The sequence below is a fragment of the Polypterus senegalus genome, chromosome 9 (assembly GCF_016835505.1).
Source record: "Polypterus senegalus isolate Bchr_013 chromosome 9, ASM1683550v1, whole genome shotgun sequence".
NCBI classification, from domain to species: domain Eukaryota; kingdom Metazoa; phylum Chordata; class Cladistia; order Polypteriformes; family Polypteridae; genus Polypterus; species Polypterus senegalus.
This window is the reverse complement of record NC_053162.1, coordinates 84,882,151-84,904,900: the sequence shown is the minus strand read 5'-3', so window position 1 is coordinate 84,904,900 and position 22,750 is coordinate 84,882,151. Positions and strand designations below refer to the sequence as shown.

At 38.6% G+C, this 22,750-nt stretch overlaps 1 protein-coding gene across 1 annotated transcript in view; it reads right to left on the bottom strand.

The window, feature by feature from the left end:
* Window positions 1-22,750, bottom strand: part of LOC120535491 (meckelin-like) — a 128,575-nt gene that overhangs the window by 63,517 nt on the left and 42,308 nt on the right. Inside the window, exons 7-12 of the mRNA XM_039763379.1 lie at window positions 18,006-18,071; window positions 15,820-15,926; window positions 13,833-13,926; window positions 12,269-12,346; window positions 3,097-3,162; window positions 1,036-1,180 (exon numbers count right to left, since the gene is read on the bottom strand). Coding sequence (XP_039619313.1) covers window positions 1,036-1,180; window positions 3,097-3,162; window positions 12,269-12,346; window positions 13,833-13,926; window positions 15,820-15,926; window positions 18,006-18,071 — 556 coding nt within the window. The remainder of the gene's footprint in view (window positions 1-1,035; window positions 1,181-3,096; window positions 3,163-12,268; window positions 12,347-13,832; window positions 13,927-15,819; window positions 15,927-18,005; window positions 18,072-22,750) is intronic.

Genomic DNA, 22,750 nt, shown 5'->3' with positions numbered 1-22,750 from the left:
TAGCATTCATGCAAATGAGAACTGACTTCTCACGGGATTTCACTTTCACCAAACAACAAATTTTTTAATTCTCGCGGATACGCCTCTTCATTGGGAAGAAACACTACTTTTTTTCCCTGTTGGCAACACGAATTAGACGATCTACAAGTCACCGACTTAAAGTTTAAATCCAAACAATATATTCAATCTCTTTTCGCTGTTCCATTATTTCACAGAGTAATAATTTCCGTTTTGACACTTTTGAATTTTCGTACTTCCATCATCTCTAACCTTTTTGAATTCTTCACAACGTTCTACTTTGTCATCTACTCTTTGTTTTATTGCTAGCCCCAGGCATGGTTAAATCTCCTGGCACAAAGACTCGTCTCACGTTGACGTGAAAGTGTCTCTGTGAGAAAATCATGTCTCATCTCCTTCCAACCTTCCAAGATTTTTTTTATAATAGAGAGAAATAGAGAGAAATATGGGTAATGCATAGATGAAACCATACAGACATAACAATGATAATTTAATATGCTTATAATGTCATTGTCTGCAGTGTGTTTTTACTTTGCCCTGATAAAGCTGGCTTATGTAAAAGGGGGACTCATTAGTGTGAATAATCTGAAGCCTTTAATAAACTTCATTTAATAATTTTGAGGAGTAGACTTTAAGCTAATTCACTTTATGTTAATTCCTGTGGGCTGCATGAAAAATGAGTTGAATAATAATTGTGTTTTTAAAAAGTCTCCTGAAGATTTAGGTACAAAATGAGTGTGGATTTGCATTAATTAGTATTATCAACATAATGATTATTACGGCTGTCATGGAAGCATATTAACATTTGCAATCTAGTCCAATTTTGATTGTACCATTTATTATTATAATAGTATATCATTAAGTTATTAAGGAATTATTTATAGGAATGTCATTGATTGGATGATCAAGCTCATAAAATTACATTACTCATGAGAACACAGACAGTAGGAATTGTAGTCCTCCGATTAAGTATCAGATTCTCAACATCTGAATAACAATTACAGCAGGGTATCTTACCTGGGTTTGCTTGCAAAAGATTTTGGCTCAACACTGGAACTGGCCAAACCATCGCATTCCCAGAGCTGTCATTGTATTGAAGGAACAGCTCATAAAAAACTGGTTCAGGAAACCGCACAAGAAGTTGAGATACTTGTATGGAACACTAAAAAGAATGTAAATGTGAATAACAGAGAGCGATAAAAAGCAATTATAGCATTACCGTTGCTACAAAATTAAATTTACTTTAATTTTAATTAACAAGAAGTTTTCACACAATACATCCTGCAGTGTGCAGATATTTTACTGCTTTAACTATGCAGTCCATTTTAAACAGTAATATATCAATCCTTTATTGCACCTCTAAAAAATACTTTCATTCAAATATTAGCATTTATTTGATCTGCTTACCGTACGTGATACATGAAAGGATTTTTGTAAGCAAAAATTATACAGTATACCACGTACCGCCAGAAACTTTGACAAACCCTAACTTCAATGCAATACACTGCACATCCAGAGAAATGGGATCTCACAAGATGACCACTTGCTAAATGTTAGATTCTGGTTAGCTGAAATTGCTTTGTTTTAATCATACAACTCATAGATGTGTTTGAATGCAGCCTTAGTCTTCTTCTAAAACGATCTTCTTGAGCCAATGGTAAAAACCGTACTTCTGATGTTTATTTGTCAGAACAGGTTCCGCTGATGTCTGACCACATTTTAAAGACAGTTCCAGAACTTGCTGCATGATGCTCATTCTCAACACAGCATCAATAAAAACTGCCCGGCGTTCTGAGCTCTTTAGGCTACATTACATGCAATTCTAATTCAGAATGATTAAACGTCAGCACAGTGTGGACATGGTGCCATTGTAAAATCAATTTGGACATTACAGCAGGAAAATATGGATGTTCACAGTTTAAACATAGCAGGCTTTATCTCAATCAGACAAGTATTAAGAATCCAATAATCAGCACCTAAGCACAACACATTTAGCCCAATTAGTCAACTCAAGATGATATGAATTTTAAGTTTATAAAAGCAAATGAGATTCTTTGAAACAATAGTACTTGATTATTAAAAATACATTTTAATGTTTAAAATATATCATTTTTACTTTCTTCCATTCTTAAACAAATTCTGCTCTGTATGTTTGCCTCTCAAGAGTTTTCACTTTGAAATCTTAACATAACCTGATATTGTCCAACCTATTTGATCCAATTCAGAGCCAGTATCGGGTGTAAGGCAGTGTCCATCCAAGCACAGGATGCTAATTCATTATTCTGTTCAAACACTCACACCCCACACAAGACCAATTGGGAATTCCCACTTTAACTAACAAAGTAAAACAGCAGGGCACAAGATTACTTTGAATTTTTTAGGACCACACTTACAGGTGCCACTTAACTCATTCTGAGTTATTAAAGTGATCTGAAGCACCAATATTCGATTATGGGTATCACAGAGGTGCTTCTTTAACACGTCCATATGGACTGTGCACATTCTCTACAAGTCTCTATGGGTTCTTTCTTGGTACCTTGGCTTCCTCATTCATCCCCAAAGATGTGTAAATGATGTTAACTGGTGACTGTAAAACTGACACAATCAAAGTAAGTGTGAGTGAGTGTGCCATGTGAGTGTGGCATTCTATCCTGTGCTGGTTTTTGCCACACTGACACTACTTGAATGAGTGCTTTTTGAAATGTAATGGCTGAATAGATGAAATAATACAGAATAGTCATAGTGTAGATTTTGAATGATCTGACAATCGAGACATTTCCATGTCTGACTAATATTAACTAATATTTATTGCTTCAGGTTTTTCTGAACTAAATGTTGGTATAGGTTGTTAACATAACTGCCATTAAATGAAACTATACATAAAATGTTCGAACTGCAAGCTTTAAAGCAAGAAAGTGTGAAAACTGCACAAAAAGCCTGTGTACTCTATTGTGAACCTTGTATTTCATAATTAGGTTATTGCATATTTCGTACTGTATATTTATAAGTTACACCCACACAACCTTGAGTTAGAAAAGGTGAAAAATCAGCAAGAGGAAATTTGATAAATTAACATACAGACTGATTGTAAGATGTCCCAAAAAGCCAAGCTGCATCGAGGGTCTTCTGTGTGTCTGAGCAGAGCTGAAAAAGAATCAAAGGGGAAGAAATTTTACATTTTTTACATTCTAAAATACTTCATATAAAATTGTGAATACTATTTCTTTAGTTACTGTTCATATCCATATTATTTCAGCCTTGGCTGACTCTTATAATGTTGTTTTTGGCAGAAAGAAATAATGTGAGTCGATGTAAGGCTAACAAAAAAAATAACTGTCTACTTCGATTAGAGAGCACGGCCAGAGACAGGCCTGAAGTGTGTGGATGGGATGAATCGTTACTCAGTCTGGCAGAAAAGATTATAAGTATTTACAATATAAAGCATTATATATGGTACTGAAGGCACTATAATAGAAGTGTACAATAAAAAAGAAAATCAACTGCCCAAAGATAACATGCTGAGATACATTTTCAAAAAGAATACTTGATTATTAATAGATAGCTAATGTTATTTATAGAGGCATATTTAAAAGACACCCAGCTATCATACACCAAGTACAATGTGACATACTACTGAACATTGTAATACACATTTAACTATTTTAAACCTGAATAAGTGACTTTATTTGTTTGGTTACCACCCACCAAAAGTAAATATTTACTGTATACAGTAGAATACCATTTGGAATGTGGGTTATCAAAAAATCAAATAGACTTCAAATAAACTCTGTAACCCAGACTTATAAAAGATCATATTACAGGTATGTTAAATGCGATACCATATAATTGTATATAGTGAGATAATTTTAAAATCATCACAGTAATCAAGTGCCCCTCTCACTGAGTGATATGAGTAGACTTTAAATGGTTACTTATTTACTATAAATCCCTTTTAATCTTAATACTGACAGAAAAGGCTATTCTAAAGCAACTACAAAAACTATTTGTCTGTCCAAATTTCAGTATAAATTAAGGTAAATTCAGTTTCACAGTCAGTACAAAGGCCAAGGTTGCTAGTATTGTTGCCACATAGATTTGATTCTCAGCCTGGTTGCTAGCAAAGCAAACTCCATGAATGGAGTCCACCTTTTTGTTGAATACATTTATATCCCAAAGATTTGCATTTTAAGTTAAATGGTGACTCTACATTGGTTCACAATGAGAGTATTGTAATGGAGTTGCATCAAGGACTGGTTCCTTCCTTATGACCATTAGATGGATGGATACTTAATCTTAATTCACATAACTACTGTGGTCCATGGCCGGCTTTGTATCCCGGCCAATACCCCCAGGCCGGCAGAGGGAGCCCTCACAGCGGCATGGAAGGTCTCCGAATTCCTGGGCAAAGTGACATGATTTAATTAAAAATAAAGCAAGGAATAGCACAAACTTCACTGCAGAAGAAAAAATGAAAAGTTAATGCAACCATTTAATTTCCACATCCCAGTGTTTCCTAACAGCTTATCACTTGACATCTTTTTCAGTGAATCAAGCAACAGATCTTTACTGGCCTTGGGATTAAGGATTATGGAATACCCCAGTGACAATACTCATAGGGTGTTTATGATGTCTGTATTTGAAGAGCGTCATGCATTCATTCTGTCAGCTACTGTACAGGCATAATACCATGACTAAAGCATAGTTTTAAAATTATCACTCATGACTTCACTCATGAAGGGCAAGGTAAAGCAGCAGGTACGCAGTTTAAAGTTCACTGCCTTAGCCACCAGGCCACACCAGTCAGTTAGGGCTAAAACAGGTAAATGAAAAGGAGGAGAGAAAGAATAGAAAACATAAAGCTGATGAAAACAACACCAGAGCATGTTGGAGGATGTGCTGCTCTATTTTATCATTGCTGATGACTTCCAATGAGGAAGCAGAGCCTGGGGACTCGAAGGTGGGCTCCCACATCTCTGGGACTGAGGTCACCGAGGTGATCAAAAAACTCCTTGGTGGCAGGGCCCCAGGGGTGGATGAGTTACGCTCAGAGTTCCTCAAGGCTCTAGATGTTGTAGGACTGTCTTGATTGACACGTCTCTGCAACATCGCATGGACATCAGGGACAGTGCCTCTGGACCGAAGGGTGTGTTCCAACTACAGAGGGATCACACTCCTCAGCCTCCCTGGAATAGTCTATTCGGTGGTTCTGGAGAGGAGGGTCCGTCGCACAGTCAAACCTCGGATTTAGGAGGAACAGTGTGGTTTTTGTCCTGGTCGCTGAACAGTGGGCCAACTCTACACCCTTAGCAGAATCCTGAAGGGTGCATGGGAATTTGCCCAACCAGTCTACATGTGTTTTGTGGACTTGGAAAAGGCGTTCGACTATGTCCCTCGGGGAATCCTGTGGGGGGTGCTCCGGGAGTATGGGGTACCAGACCCCCTGATAAGAGCTGTTCGGTCCCTGTACAACCAGTGTCAGAGCTTGGTCCGCATTGCCGGCAGTATGTCGAACCCGTTTCCAGTGAGAGTTGGACTCCACCAGGGCTGCTCTTTGTCACCGATTCTGTTCATAACTTTTATGGACAGAATTTCTAGGTACAGCCAAGGAATTGAAGGGGTCCGGTTTGGTGGACTCAGGATTGGGTCACTGCTTTTTTCAGATGATGTTGTTCTGTTTGCTTCATTAGGCCGTGATCTTCAGCTCTCTCTGGATCTGTTCGCAGCTGAATGTGAAGCGGCTGAGATGGGAATCGGCATCTCCAAATCCGAGACCATGGTCCTCAGCCGAAAAAGGGTGGAGTGCCCTCTCAGGGTTGGGGGAGAGATCCTGCCCCAAGTGGAGGAGTTCAAGTATCTCGGGGTCTTGTTCACGAGTGAGGGAAGAATAGAGGGTGAGATCGACAGGTGGATTGGTGTGGCGTCCGCAGTGATGCGGGCTCTGCATCGGTCTGTCATGGTAAAGGAGGAGCCAGTCAATCTATGTTCCTACCCTCACCTATAGTCATGAGCTATGGGTAGTGACCGAAAGAACAAGATCGCGAATACAAGCGCAGGGTGTCTGGGCTTTCCCTTAAAGATAGGGTGAGAAGCTCAGTCATCCGGGAGGGGCTCAGAGTAGAGCCGCTGCTCCTCCACGTCAAGAGGAGTCAGATGAGGTAGCTCGGGCATCTGATCAGGATGCCTCCTGGACTCCTCCTTGGTGAGGTGTTCCAGGCACGCCCAACCGGGAGAAGGCCCCAGGGATGACCCAGGACACACTGGAGGGACTATGTCTTCCGGCTGGCCTGGGAACGCCTTGGGATTCTCCCGGAATAGAAGAATTGGCTGGGGAGAGGGAAGTCTGGGCCTCTCTGCTCAAGCTGCTGCCCCCGCGACCTGACCTCGGATAAGGGGAAGAGGATGGATGGATGGATGGATGGTTGATTAAAATTGAACACGCTGAAGATTCCCTTACGGAATTAAAAAGAAACATAAGTCTCAGTTGTTGATTTCAGGGGTTAGAAATTATCCTTGATGAAACCAACACAATGCAAATAAAAAAATTTAATTGTTAAATTTGTTAGCTTTAATTGGGCCACCCTGTGTACCTGCTGGGAAAATGTGATGTAACAAAGTGAGCTGGTGTGATAAACCAAAATTCTTTATACAATGAGACCTATGCAGATAATAGTTTCAGCCCATACTTTATATTCTTTAAAAGGTAATAAAGTTATCATGTTTAATATACATGTAAAAAAGTGAAATCTGAACTTAGCTTGACTGGTCTTGCAGGGCCAGGCATGTTTCTCAAATGAGAATTCATTTCTTTGGAAACCCCAGAAGAGTGTAGTGAAGAACGGTGAAATCCTACACTGTACCGGCTACACCCACTAGGCCTCTTTCCTGAAACACCCTGCCCCAATTTCTCCAGTCCGTGCATTTTAAACTGCCGCCAGGATTAAAGGGACAGAGCAAAAGATACTAAACAAAAGATTTGATTTGGCTGGAAGGTAAAAAAACTAAAATTGTTGTTAACCATTCAGGAGGTAAGTAAAGCTTAAGAATTAATTTAAACATTGTAATGTGCGCTGCAATAGTGAACACAGGCAAACACAGACACACATAGACCACCACAGATACTGCGCTCCACACATTTGAGAAGTGCCTTCTTTCTACCATTTTAACTATTGCATCTCTGTATGACAAAGTAACAGCAGATATAGTTTAGATAAGTATTGTGATCAATGGAAATAAAACGTATTAAAATGCTGCCACTATTTTGTCATGGCATGTTTGTATTTCAAATTAGACAGTAATGTTAACTTACTTTAGTTTCTTGCAGTGCAGTGCAGTAAGAAGATAGATGTTTCGGCCTTGTCCATGCTAGGCAGAATTGTTGATTTGGGTGATTTAAGTATTGAAATCTGCATCTCCTGTGGCTTTTCATTATCAGCTCTCTTAACAGCAGTCATTTTGACAGGGTGTAACACACCATTGACTTTAAGTACATCTTTTACTGTTCATATTCTCATGAATATAGCTGCCAATTCTTTCAGGCTTAGTCAACTCCTACAATATTGCTGGAAACTGAACAACAGAGAGCATACACAACACTTGAGACAACGCATCATTCCCATTTACTATTCGTTCATTTGTGTCGTTGAATGCCAGTGTATAATCTGATGTTACTGGAAGGTTTTTCCCCTGAATCAGATTATTTTTATTTTTAAAACGTGAAATGTGCTCTCTGCACACACAGCATACTGTACATGTACAGTATATGTCTAATAGGATTTTATTAGAAAACTTTTTAACTGTTGACAGTTCATTGTAAAAAGAACCTTGTACTTTGTCAGACCAGGTTAATGAGAGCACCTCTGATCTTTGCAGTTAAAAATCACCACCCTTACTTTGAGTGCTGCCTTTATGATTGGTTTATAAATGTGACGCTCAGTGAGCCATCTAATTGTTCCCACCCAGTTTTATGCAAAATTCACTTATGGTTGTTTGCAGATGTATATATTACAGGTATGGCATCACCAAGACTAGGCTTGACTGATCCTTTTTCATTCAAATGCTACAAAAAACTGCTTTCGTCTTTTTTATCAATTTTGATGCATTTAAGGGGTGTTATTTTTGTTTGTTATAATATTCCTTGATCTTTTGTAAAAAGCTCATTCTTGCCCTCAGGACAAATAAAGTATCTATCTATCTATCTATCTATCTATCTATCTATCTATCTATCTATCTATCTATCTATCTATCTATCTATCTATCTATCTATCATGATAAACAGCCCAACCACAGACAGACAGACACCGGATGTCGAATGCCACACACGTTTATTAAACTATTTATACCAAACAAACAGTCCTGCACCACACACAGTGCTCCAGCACCAAACACCCTCCAATACGGGCCTTTAAATGTCTGTGGGCTGCCTCTCTTCCTCCTGTCGCTGGAGCTTCGTCCACCTCCAGTTCCCAACTCTAGCTCCTCGACTGTAGGAAGGCGGCCCCCTTTATAGTCACCTGGACCTGCACCAGGTGCTCACTGACGTTCTTCCGGCAGCACTTCCAGGTGTGGCGGAAATGCCGCATGAGCACTCCAGGCATTGCTGGAAGGTCCTTCCTCCACCTTCCCAGGTGTGGCGGAAGTGTTGATCTCCCAGGCTTCATGAGGCTTGGGGCGCCCCCTGGCGGTAGACACAGGTCACCATGGGTTTCAGTCTCCTTGCTACTTCCCTGTGGTCCCCTTGCTATCCAGGGTGGTTGCCCCCTCATGGCCCAGGGGACATGTAGATCTCCTTCCGGGCATCCCGGCTGGGTCTGCCCCCCAGCCTCCTGTCACACTATCTATACTTTTTCAGCACTATAAATTTTCAGAAACAAATATTGCTTGCATTTTTTTTGAAAATCAGTGTAAGATGATGTGTAAAGCCTAAATGTAGCATAAGAAAGTAGTAAATAGTTGTTTTTCACATTGTGGTTATTTGTAAATCAGGTGAGCAGCATCAAGCTGCAGAACTTAATATTTTATAGTATTTTTATGTTTTTAATTTGTCCTGACAAGAACCACAGTGTCTGTACAGAATAAAAAGGAGCATATTATTCTAATTGAAACTCAGCAGTCGGGGAAAATGGACGTTAGGTCATGTTGATTTTCAATTAACTGTATACATTAGATTCAGTTCAATAGTATGAGCATAAAAGATTAGCAGTATCAACTCAAAACATAAACCCCTTACAGCAATCAAGCATATTATGATTGAAATAACTTAACTAATGTCTATGTAATGATATTAAACCCTGTTTATTGTGATATACCAAACAAATATAATTTAAATACAAATTGATGTGCAACAACCAAAATAAACAATAAGCAACAAAACAAAAATAATTGTTCAATGATATATCTAGATATCCCTCCATTTCTCAGAACAGCAGGATTACATGTACAACTGGGGACCAATCCAGGACAGGATGCTGGACCATCACTGGCACACACTTTCACCATGACCCATAACTACATAAAGGTAAGCAACTGAAACTTATTAATTCTATTTATCTAGGAAAGCTATATGTTATAATGAGGAGACTTTTCTACCTATACAAACATGTGGACGGCACTAAAAGCTGAAGTAACCATTAATAATTGTTAAAATAGTAACATGCCATAAAACATTGCAGCAATAATTTAAAATATGCTAATAACTGTAATTACATTTACAAATATCCAAAACATACTATTAAATGTGCCAGTCAGGAAATAATGTCAGATAGAGTGCCAGTCCAACACAAGTCACTCTCGCCAACAAACTTACACTCACACTGAGCCAGTTTTGAATCACTAAGTAACCTAAAAAAATACATCTGGAGGACACCAACAGGGTCACAGGGAGAATGAGCAAATTCAACATGGAGAACACCTGGGCACATGTTTGAACTAAAGACACTGGATGTGTGAAGTGCTAAACCAGCTGCCCTCCCCTGCACTATATAAGGATAGAATGATTCTTGCATTTCTTCCATAATTATAACTTTAAAGCTCAAATACTGCACTTCTGATATTGGAATACGAAACATGAATAAAATAATTATAGCCAGGAGACTAGGAGCACAAGATGACATCAATACATTCTTTCCTCCCTAAATGTCTGTGTAACTCCAAATCTTGGTCTCTGGATTACAAACTAAGGCCAATTGGCCTTCTAATGGCAAAGAAGAAGCTTCACTACACTTTCTCCTCCACATATAGAACCTGGGTTACAGCATCGCTTGTCTCTAATCAGGAACTCACTCATAGGATGGAGTGAATGTAGCCATGGGTGACCATAGTAAGGCTGGGAGAGAGACAGAGAGAAAGGGGCACTATTGCAGTTAAACGTGCAGTTACAGATAGTAGTCAAGAGAGATCTCCTCTAGCTCCACTGGCTAAGATGGTCTTTCAATAATCCAAAACCCCAGGTTTTCAGTCCTTTAGCTTTTTAGGGAGAACAACAATCAGAGAGAGGCATCACCTTGACTGAATTCCTGAATTCACCATAAGTTAGGTGGACTGATTCCAAGAATAAACATTTTGTGCTACACTGCAAATTCTTTTAGTGATCTTGTGAAATTACATATTTGATGAACAAAGAGCCATCCAAGTCTTCCTCTCTTGGCATTGTCCACTGTCTCCTAATCAGCTGTGAGCTGCATCCCAATGACCGTTTCACTCAAACACATGTATAAGAAATTGAGCACAAAGCACAGCACTTTTGACTTTCAGCCACTTTTCAACAATATTTCTGTTAGTAGACCTTTGATGGATTTTGTATTTTATATTTGTATTAAAAACATTTCTGAAAGAGTGTCTTAGGCACTGATTATTGTTCAGCTCACCGTGACTGATTTATTACGTTCCTAAGCAGCAAGTTAATTAATTTGCAACTACACCAGTGTAAAATATGGGACATTTACTTTAAACTGTTATTGTAAACAGCATAGGAGGCAACATAAATTTTGTTTTTGCTATGCCATCATTCTGGCATATTGATCTGCACTGCTGCCCTTACAGCTCCAGAACGCTAAATTCAAATTCTGTTCACCTTACTGTCTCTGCAGAATGTCAGGTTCTCCCAGACGTTATTCTGGTTACTGAGATTTTCCTCTCGCATGCCAAAGCTTTGCGTGTTAGGTGTTAAAATAAGGCTTTGTGCATGAGGGCAACCTGTAATTCAGTGGCACCCATACTTTGTATCCATTACTGTCAGGGTAAGCTCTTTTCCCCTGCAACCCTAGAACTGGATTAAGGGGGCTCAGTGACTGGTTGGATGCAAGGCCAGATTAAAACGAAATTTGGCCTGATGCTGCAGCACATCGGCATTGGTGCATGTGCATTCGACACTCACCATGCATGCGCACTCAAACCGACCAAGGAGCTTTAAGTACTTGTGACGCAACCAGCCAGCCTTTATTGAACATGAATTATAATAACAACATAGTATCGTAACAGCTCAAGATTAACATCAACATTCAACAGCAATTGTCTGAAAAGTTCACTTAATGCAGAAAACCTAACAATGAAATACACAATATTTTGCAATTCTCTTACGAAACAGAGTAAGAGAAAATGAATTTCCAGAGACATTGGGTCAAAGTGACTCAGTTCAGGATCTTGAGGATAAAATTTTGTCCATGATTTAAATTTCGTAATAGACCAGAATCCTGTCGAGGATTTTAAAAATTCTAAACATCCATGCCGGGCCCACGGACCGGCATTAGTTTTACCTTTACAGATAACCATTTACATAGCCATCGATTTTTACTGTACAACTAACTTTCAAGGTGAAAAATTTACTACGTGGCACTTACCGAAAAAAAAATAAAGTGGCAAGAATCCCCAAGATATTGCAAAAAACACAGCTAAATTACTAAGTAAACTGTTTAACATAAAATTGATAACATTAACTTGAAATCTTCGGTTAACAATAAACACAACAACATTATAGTTATGTCACAGCGCAAAGAACAATAATAACTGTATAATAAATAACGCTGTGTCTAGGCGTCTGAAAGTCTGACTCCAAATTTCATTCTAAGAATTATTTTGAGGTTAATATAGCAAAGAAAAACTGTTCAGCTTCCGGAAAATTCTCGTCTGTTTTCATCTGGGCCTATTTCAGGAATGGGCCTAATGCTGCAGCATCAATAGCCCCCACCTTAATCCGGCCCTGGTTGGATGTTCATGTTGTTGTTCTTAAAACCTGCACTACTTCCATCAGACTTACCTGCAAAGTGCCACCCTTCACATCGTCCCAGCCTAGAAACTTTCCACGAGCATCATACTTCGCAATTTTAAAAGTCATCTGCCAAAATTAAGCAAATCAGCATTAATTAAGTGTCCATCTATATAAAAAAAAACATTTTTAAGTTGAAAATAGGTGCTCATATTTAAACAGCCATTTTGAACAAGAACTCTCACTGAGTAGCCAAGGTTGAAAATGATATCAAACTGCTATAGTCAGCAGTAACCCCACTGGTAAGAGTCAAAAAAAGGGTCTCAAGGTGGGAGACACCAGGGCAGATCTGCTTTATCCTTGTGGCATACAGAAAATGTGTTTAGGGGCTTTTAATGGCTGGAATTCTGTTCTGCTTTGCTATTGAGTTGTCTTTGTGTTAAAGGCAGTGCCACACAGCAGGCAAGACAGTGGATTTTACAGCAACTCTGCCTCCAAATCGCTCTGTGACTGAGCAGATCACTTAACCCATCACTCTTCCAGTTGTAAAGAATGAACCAAAACAATTTTGTGCCTGTGAAGCGTTTTGTAAAGGGGTAATTAAAAAACAACACTATGGAAAATATGTTTAATGTTTAATCAATTATATGGTGAACAAAGAAACAGAATTGGCGATTCTAAATTGGCCCTAGTGTGTGCTTGGTGTGTGGGTGTGTTTGTGTGTGTCCTGCGGTGGGTTGGCACCCTGCCCTGGATTGGTTCCTGCCTTGTTCCCTGTGTTGGCTGGGTTTGGCTCCAGCAGACCCCCGTGACCCTGTATTCGGATTCAGCGGGTTAGAGAATGGATGGATGGACAAAGAAACAGAAACTTTGTAAAGATTTTAATGTCAACTAAAACACTACAGGCCTCTGTCTATATTACAAAGGCTAGACAGGGGACAATCAGTATCATTCAGCATGGCCTAGAGAAAAGGTGAAAAACATGGAGTCAAGAGACTAGAGATGGGAGAAAAACAAGGTGAAAGAAATGCATTGTAGTGATATAAATAAAGGTTCAGACTCAGAAAACAGAACACTTCAACGGCACTACGTTTCCAAGTTCATCAACCTCATGATATGCCTAAAACATGTTTAACAGTGATGTCCTTCATCACTTGACATTTCAGCACTTGAATTGCCTACAAGTGGATCAGGATTTTTTTTTCTATCTTGTGTAATTATTAAAATTCCATATTAACAAATCTTTGATATTTTCATGGTGTCAATCAGGGATGCAATTACCTTAGAATGAGCCCAGAATAAAAAAGACGCTCAAGGAAGTGACAGAAAAGGTAGAGGACAACCTTAAGCATTTCAGAGTCCAATCATGCATGGCTGCAAGTGATTATGGGTAGCTATAAGCTCTCATTGGACCCTCCCAGGGTCAGGACAATTTCCACCACTTCGATGTAAGCCTACTCTCCATATCCAGGAAGTAAAGAATTAATTATTGTGTACATCCATTAAAGTAGGTAAATGCCAGCTGAGCCACAAAATACATATTTTTTGGCCCCATATTTATTAAAATAAAATGTTGTTATCATTATATATATATATATAACAAGATCCTACAAACCTTAGCATTCCTCAAGAAGGACAGGCCCTTTGGAGCAGACTGGCCTAAGGTTCCAGTTGTGCCACTCCAATAAAAAAGCTGAGGAAGATAAGGCCTGAAATTGAAGGGAGAGACATAACTGATATCACAAGGCAGCCAAATAGCATTCAACCATAAAATAAATATATAAATTTGATAACGAAAAACAAAAACATATTCTGGGTAAATAAAATGGAGGTCCTTAAAGGTTCTTAGCCTATACTAAGGTATGAAAGCCTTAGAGGGATCTACTTGGACCCCGGCACATTTAAGGATTGATGTCTTTTTGTGCACTTCCCACAGTATTTGTATGGGGTTTTTCTTGGGAATCTGGTCTCTTCCTAGAGTTTAAAGATATACTGACAAGACAACTATTGGCTCTAAATTGCCATGGCACATACACTCGCACAGCTCCATTTGTGTGTTGGCTGTAATCAACAAGTATTTAATCATGGGTGGGTTTCAGCTAATGAGTGTTGATCGTGAGGTAAACATCTTAAATTTACAGCATGTGGGTAACCACGAAATTAAGCATTCATGAACATTTCATAACAGCTTTTTAACCCTAGGCCCAGCTGTGACCACCAGGCTCAGATTATGCTAACTGGCCTTTATCTTTAGGGTAATCTCTACCCATAATCCCAGATAGACTTAAAGCCTTGAACTGTGGTCTCTTTTCAGTCATTTGTTAATGACCTTACAGAACTTGGCCACACTGTCTCCTGCTGTCTCTGCCATATCTTTGCCATTGAAGACTCACCCAAAGCTGCCTTACAAACAACTGAACACATGAACCTCTACAAATGGATGTTTCTGAGGCAACACCAAAAAAGGAAGTAATGGGTAATAATGACACACTACAGGGGTATGCACATTCAGGGCTAACTATGAGATATCCACTCTCCGGCTTGGGTTGCCAGTGCACCTTCAATATTTCTTGGAACTTCTACATATGAATGTAATTCTATTGCACCAGATTGTATTTTTTTTAGATTTTCATTTTTTTATTTACCGTATTTACGCGTGTACCACGCGCGCATTTTTTCCTGAAAATTATCATTAGAAAATCAGGTGCACGTCATACATGAGGAAATGTAATTTTGTAATGTTTACTTCTTCTATTCTCTCTCGCTCGCTTGCTCGCGCACTCGCACTCTCCCTCTCGCTCGCTTGCTCGCGCTCTCTCTCTCTCTCTCTCTAAATGCTTCCTATACAATCACAATGCATGTCGTACATGGGGCAAAACAATTTTCGCGATTTTCTTTGTAAAAATTAGGGTGCTCATCTTATACGAGGGCGCGTGGTACACGAGCAAATACTGTATATATATTTTTATATATGCTGTTCAGATAGCAGCAGTACTGGGTCTAAATCCTGACTCAGTGCTCCATAGGCCTTTTTTGCATGTACTAGTGAGTTTTTAGCATTTTGTTGACCCCTCCAATTCCTTCTCACCAAACATTTGCCTATGGGGTCAGTTGGTGTCTCCTAATTGTCCATCTGTAAATGTATGTGGCTGTGTGCATAAGTGTCCCATCCTTGGCTAGTTCCCTCCTGTTTGAATAAACACCAGTCATCAGTAACCCTGAAATAGAAAAACCACATTCACATAATAATTTCCTCTTGTCTATCATAAGGAACCTTCTGTGTACAGTTAGAAATTATATAAGCATGTTCAAGAAATGAATGGATAGCTGGATATTCTTATCTTGAATCTATTGAAGGTCTAACTAACAGTACCTCCAAGCTAAATAAACCATATGGTGTATACCTTCACTGGCTTTACATTAATTAACACTTTACTGGAGAAAGACCGCTGAAATATATGTTTAGCTATGAGCATTAGATCAATTTTTCATGTAGCAGCAAAAAGAAAAATGTTCAGATTGCCTAAAATGAAATTAATTTATGTTTAAAAATGTCATTTTAAAATCTACAGACATAAGCACTGAAGCTGAGAAGAACTTACGCTGTTGAGGCAGCCTGATAAAGGTTGTATGCTTTGCTAGTCACTCCATTCACATTCAGAATAACAAAATTAGTAAGTAGCTGACATGCTGTCTGGTTGTTATAGATCTGCAAAATAAAGTACAAAAAGAATGAAATTACCTTTTCTTAAAGATGAATTCAGCAATGTACCTTCTGGTCAGTATGCAATTCTTGCAGCTGGCTATATGCTCTTTAGTTGCAAAACAGAAAATTATTAAAAATCTCAGCGTTAACTGTAAGAATGATACACTTCCTAGGACCTGTAATTCCCTTAGGAGAATGATAACAACATCACTTGTATTATTTTATTGAGAAATGTCATAAAATAACATTCTTAAACCCAAATATTCCAGGTCAGTGTTTGAGGAGGACATAGCCCACTCTGGTAGCATTGGGCATGAGATAGAAAACACTCCTGGAGAGGGTACCAGTGCATCACAAGAACCTGCTCACTCACACACACCCACACTGGGTCAATTTGGAATCACCAGTTAAATTAATCTGCACATTTTTATTTATTGTGGGATTAAAACAAGAGCACCCAGAGTAAAGTACGCATAAGCACATGGAGAGCAGACATCCAAGCATGGCATTTGAATCCAGGATACTGGACCATGAAGAGATGTTCTATCTACTATGCCACCATGTTGCCCAAGAAATGCCTTAAACATTATATTTCCTTTACAAGATTATACAATTCAGCATTAGCAGCTACAGAAAATAATATAATGAATAAACAGAAAAAAATAGAAACCTACACACTCAAGCCATTACATTCCCCAAAAAAACCTTCACCCTAAACATTAATAGCATGAACACCTGTTGGGACATGCTAAAATGGGATGCTAAAATCTAAATCTGTGTACTAAATCCAGAACTGTGCCTTATTTTCAAACAGACAGCATTTGTAAAGCACCAGCTATACACGTGCTGCCTGTCATACCCTATTATACTGCAAAATGTTGCTTACTCCCACACTCACTTGCCTTCTTGTTTGATCACTTCATACACGTTACCTTTATACAGGACTACAATTAGTGTACCATGAAAGGCAGAGTGTGTGTGCTCACACCTCTTTTTTGAAAACATGTTACATAATTTTTACAGGAGGACCTAATGTGAGATTTTTCACTCAACAATTGTAATAAACACCACTGCTAAACACATTACTAGTCCTCACCCTCTCTAAGAGTTCTTCCATGATTATTTTCTGCTGCAGGTAAACCTAGCACATCATTTAAATGAATCCTATTCTATGGTCCCGTTTCACAGCACTGCAGAGGAGCACAATGCATTTTTACAAAATGTGACATGCTGGGTATTTTAAGATAGGCAAAAACACAGCATTATGTACATTAGTACTTTTTTTTGTACTTCTGGAAAACACACAACACAGGAATCCTGGCCCTAGCCTTTCCTGCTTCCTGTGGTTGAGGCTGTCTATGTGCACACTCCAGTCACCATGGGGGGAGTGCACTGCTGTTTGCAGAGAGCTCTCTCTCACCCCTCGAGCCAGTGAGCAAAGTAGGGATTTGTCATAAACTTACAATGCAAAGTAAATATATGTGACCATGTGTATTAATATGTATATGTAAATTCTCTGCACATGGCAGGAAATGACTCTGGTGGAGGTTTTCCCAACTCTAGGACAGTAATAAACCACAAACAGATGGGTATGCGCATGCTGAAATTACCACATGAAAATAAATACTATATGACCAAAAACATATGAACACATCTGCAGGAACACGTATCTATGCAGATGTACTGGTATGAAGACAGTCTAATGAAACAGAGAAATTTTAGTCACTTCTGTAGGTCTTTATGAAAATGTATACAGCACAGTGTGTAACACTGTAGTATGTGATAGTAGAATTCTCTAAACTAGAACTTATTTGCCTCCCCAGCCCGGTCTTCAGTATACAATATAAGCAAAAATGCAGCTAAGAAGGGAAAAACGAAAGCCCCATCAGACGTAGAGAGGGGTTGGATGCCATTGTAGCCCAGCATCACCAGCATCCAAGTCTTTTATGGTTAGAAATGACCAAGAGTACCTGGTACATGACCCTCTCTTTCAAAATTTCAGATTGAAAACTTTTACAGCTAATTCATTTTTTTTTGCTGTAAACCACTTAATTAACCATCCTATACCTTGAATCTACTTACAGTGCAAGCCAGGAAACTTGAATCCAGGTAGGTTGAAAACCAAAAGGAATTTTGTGGAACAGAGCCCTAAAGAGAAATGCAGAAGCCAAAATAAATTAAAAACAAAGCCAAATTCTTTTAATGTGTCTTATGTGTATACATTTTTGACACTAGAAATGAGCAAGAATAGTGAAAACAGAAATGTTCAAAAATTTCCAACCATGATCAAAACTAATTTAACTTGCATAAAAATGTTATAACAAGGATTAATATCTGGATTTGCTTAATGGCTACTGTATTGTAGCACTGCGTCTATGCATGCCCCAGATTTTTTTGTTTTTGTGCTTTTCATGTCTCCTTTGCACCTTTTCTTCTGATTTTTTACTTCACTTTCAATTAATTTTAGAACTAGCAGGGTTGGGGCCTTGTGCTCAGTTAGTACTCTGTGGTCATTAGAGCTGCAGTCATTTGAGAGGACTATAAAAGACTCTTCTTTGCCATAGTTCTTCATTGTGGCATTAGTTAGCTTAGTTCCCTCTGCCTCTACAGTGAGTTTGTCTTTTTCTTAGATAATCCTGAATGGTTTAAGTTAAGGAATTATTAGTTACCAGTAACGGCAAACTGCACAATAATGTGCAATGAAAACACTTGACTTGAGCATTCATAGTTTTCATCCTCTTTCTCTATACGTTTCGCATTTGTTTGCTCAGAGGTTGATGCGCTTGCTGCTTCCTGAGCAGCTCTTCTTTTCTCCACCCTAGCGGCCTGCTTCTTCTCTTCTTTCGTCGGAATCTTTTAAAGTTAAAACTGATTAAGTCAGTGTTTGTGTTGCAATTACTTAGTACGTTTTCCTTGATTTTTCACGTAAGCTGACACTTAAGTCTTCAATCTGCCTCAAGAATGATTTAAGATATGAAGAGGTAGAGGAAGTGACAGCGAAGGTGGTAGGGATTGAGAACGGCGCCCATATACATGTGCTGCATGGCCGCCCTACTGGCCACTGCTGAGAGTTGATTCTACAATAAAATAAAAATAAAAAGAGGAATAACCTTGGAGGTCAATCATCACCCTGAAAGTGGATAGTAGATGTCACATAGTATATGCACACCAAATTTCAGATCAATAGTTCAAACGTTTTCAAGCTGCAGGTGATTTAAAATCCTGAACAGACAAAAGGACAGCCACCGTAGCGTATTATATAGGAAGATGCTGTGTTGAATTATTTTTGGAATACAGGACAGAGTTTCTTAAGATTTTTAATCTGAGGACCCAAATAAGAAAGAAGAGCTCCCAAGAAGAGCATTATTAGCATAATGACAGCAGAGCCATACATAGACATAATAAAAATAAAACTGTACTTGTTTTTGTGTTCATTCAAGCATATTTCTCACATGAATATTACTAAAAGAAAAAAGTGGATGCATAACATTGCCAGTGTAAAAGCTTAGCATAAACAGAAATAGAAATAAGTGACACTTTGTTGTCCCCAAGAGGAAATAAAGCTGAGAGAAATACATTATTCTTTATAATGGATGTTGTGTGAGGAAGTGATTATTTTTGAAAGGATGGCATGAATGGTTACTTTTACTTATGGTGTCAGATAAGGAATAAAGTAGACAAAAAATAACACAGTTTATTTATCTTGTCTTAAATATCTTAAAAAAAATTTTCAATGAGCTCCACCATTAACAATACATTCTTCTAAACAAACTGTTCAGCATATCTTGGCTTTCATTTAACAATTCCATAAACTGCATAGAAAGGTTGAGTTGCATAACTAAATTATCCCTTCAAAATACTGTATATGCACTATTTGTATTCTAAACGGATGACAGGATAAATCTTGATGATGAATATGTGCTAAACACAGAGGGCTTTGCTCTACAGCCTGTCTCACCCTTTTAAGATATTCTTATAGTGCTACAATTCTCAAAGGTACAACAAACTAATCTTTAGCATTATCAGCAGATTTAAACTAGTCAATTCACTTTAAAATTGCATTACAAGAAGGAATTATTCATGACAGAGGCAAACTAAACGAAACTAAACTAAATCTTCATTCCCCCTCTGCTACAGCATTTGATTCAATGTATCCCACAACAACAAACAAGTAATGAAGCACTGAGCAGTTACGCAAGGCCACTGAAACTGCATTTAGCATACACCACTGCCGTGGCACTATATATAGCATACACTATTGCCTCAACCCCCACAACACCCTGAAAACTCGTCATATCCTTGTATCCCACCTGTTATTTTTAGTTCAATATTTTAAACTAGTTCTGCCCTCTCTTTAGCTGGTCCGTGCAGTTCCTGCCTCTCTCTACCTTTCTTATTCATATCTCTGCTGTCAGTTATCTCAGTTTTGACATTTTCGTATATACTGAGAGGATTGGCTGTGTCATGGAGAATTTGTAGTATATTTTTGTATTACAAAACCAAAAGCCCTCTGGGAGGTGTCACCAACATTGTTTAGAGGCCAAATCTCAGATCATAATAAATAATACTGCAATATATATTACCCTAAACACAGGGCAGTACATCACTTGTGACACAAGTCACCCTTGAACAAACTAAGTTGGTGACCCATCAAAAACATGTCTGTGACCCAAAGTTTATTAAGCAACTTTGACCTAGGCTAATCCTGCATTATAATATTTTAATCTCGTAATTCATGGGTTAGAAATCTTGGTAATGCTTATATGAAAAATATTATTTTGAATCATCTGGCTTTTGACTCTTGTTTTATATCTAGGTGTTTAGTATTTTGATATTCCCTTTATTGTATTCTTTAAAAAAATTGTTTTATGGAAAGTTCTGATTATTTAAAATTTTATTTTATTTAACATTTAATTCTGGCTTATCTATTTCTGAATCTAGTCTGTTTAATTAAATATATTGATTGTTACTCACAATTTGCTTATTCAAACTGTTCTTTAATCAATAACATTTAGAAACATAACTGTGATTTCCTTTTTTGAGTTTAGAAGGGTATTTGTAAGGCTTTGGCCTTCCCTTTTATGGGAATTTTCATAACACTTTATACAGTTTAACAGACTTTGAATGAAAAAATAAATTGTTACAAAAAAAACAAATATACAACTTAATTAAGACAAACAAAGAAGAACATACAATAAATAGAGAAAGGGGTCCAGGTCATTCTGTGGTCAGAAGAAATGTGAAGCAGCTTTTCAGGAGCCAAATAAAAACTGTAATGACATTGGCTTTAACTCTGTACGTTACTCGCTATGAAAGGTGGGATACAAAATACAGACGCTGTCCCCCCAGTTCATTTTGTTCTTCTTTTGGATGCTTATGTTAGGGGTCACCACAGCAGATCATCTTTTTCCGTCTCTTCCTGTCTTCTGCATCTTGTTCCATTACACCCACCACCTTCATGTCCTCTCTCACCACATCCATAAACCTTATCTTAAGCCTTCCTCTTTTCCTCTTACCTGGCAGCTCCATCCTTAACAGCTTTCTCCCAATATACACAGCATTCTTCCTATGAACATGTTCAAACCAATGCCTTCTCACCTCTCTCACTTTGTCTCCCAACCATCCAACTTGAGCTGACCCTCTAATGTACTAATTCCTAATCCTGTCCATCCTCGTCACACCCAATGCAAATCTTTAATATCTTTAACACTGCCACCTTCAGCTCTGTCTCCTGCTTTATTGGTCAGTGCCACTATCTCCAACCCATATAACATAGCTGGTCTCACAACAGACTTGTAGACTTTCCCTTTCACTCTTGCTGGTTCCCGTCTGTCACAAATTACTAAATTACTCCTGACACTCTTCCCCCTCTCTCCACCCTGACTGCACTCTCTTTTTCAACTCTCTTCCACAATCTTCGTTACTCTGAATTGTTGATCCCAAGTATTTAAATTCATCCATCTTCATCATTTCTACTCCCTGCATTCTCACCAGTCCGCTAACCTCCCTCTCATTCACACACATGTACTCTGTCTTGTTCCTGCTGACCTTCATTCCTCTCCTATCTAGAGCATATCACCACATATCCAGAGCTGATCCCTGATGTAATCACACCTTTACCTTGAATGTATCCATCACTCCTACCACAGACCTCACCACTGTCACACTTCCCTCGTACATATCCTGTACCACTCTTACATACTTCTCTGCCACTCTCAACTTCCTCATACAGTACCATAACTCCTCTCTAGGCACCCGGTCATATGCTTTCTCTAAGTCCACAAAGACATAATGCAACTCCTTCTGGCCTTCTCTATATTTCTCCATCAACACCCTCAGAGCAAACATCGCATCTGTAGTGCTCTTTCCCAGAATAAAACCATAATGCTGCTCACTAATCATCACCTCCCTTCTTAAACTAGCTTTCACTACTCTTTCTCATAACTTCAAGTTGTGGGTCATCAATTTTATCCCATTGTAGTAAATACAGTTCTGTACATCCCCCTTATTCTTAAAAATCAGTACCAGTACACTTCTGCACTCCTCAGGCATCCTCTCTCTTTCCAAAATTGCATTAAACAATCTGGTTAAAAACTCCACTGCCATCTCTCCTAAACACCTCCATGCTTCCATGGGTATGTCAGATGGACCAACAACCTTTCCATTCTTCATCCTCTTCATAGCTTTCCTTCTTTCCTCCTTGCTAATCTGTTGCACTTCCTGATTCACTACCTTCCTATCATCCAACCTTCTCTCTCTCATTATCTTTATTCATCAGCCTCTCAAAGTACTCTTTCTATCTGCTAAACACACTCTCCTCATTTGTG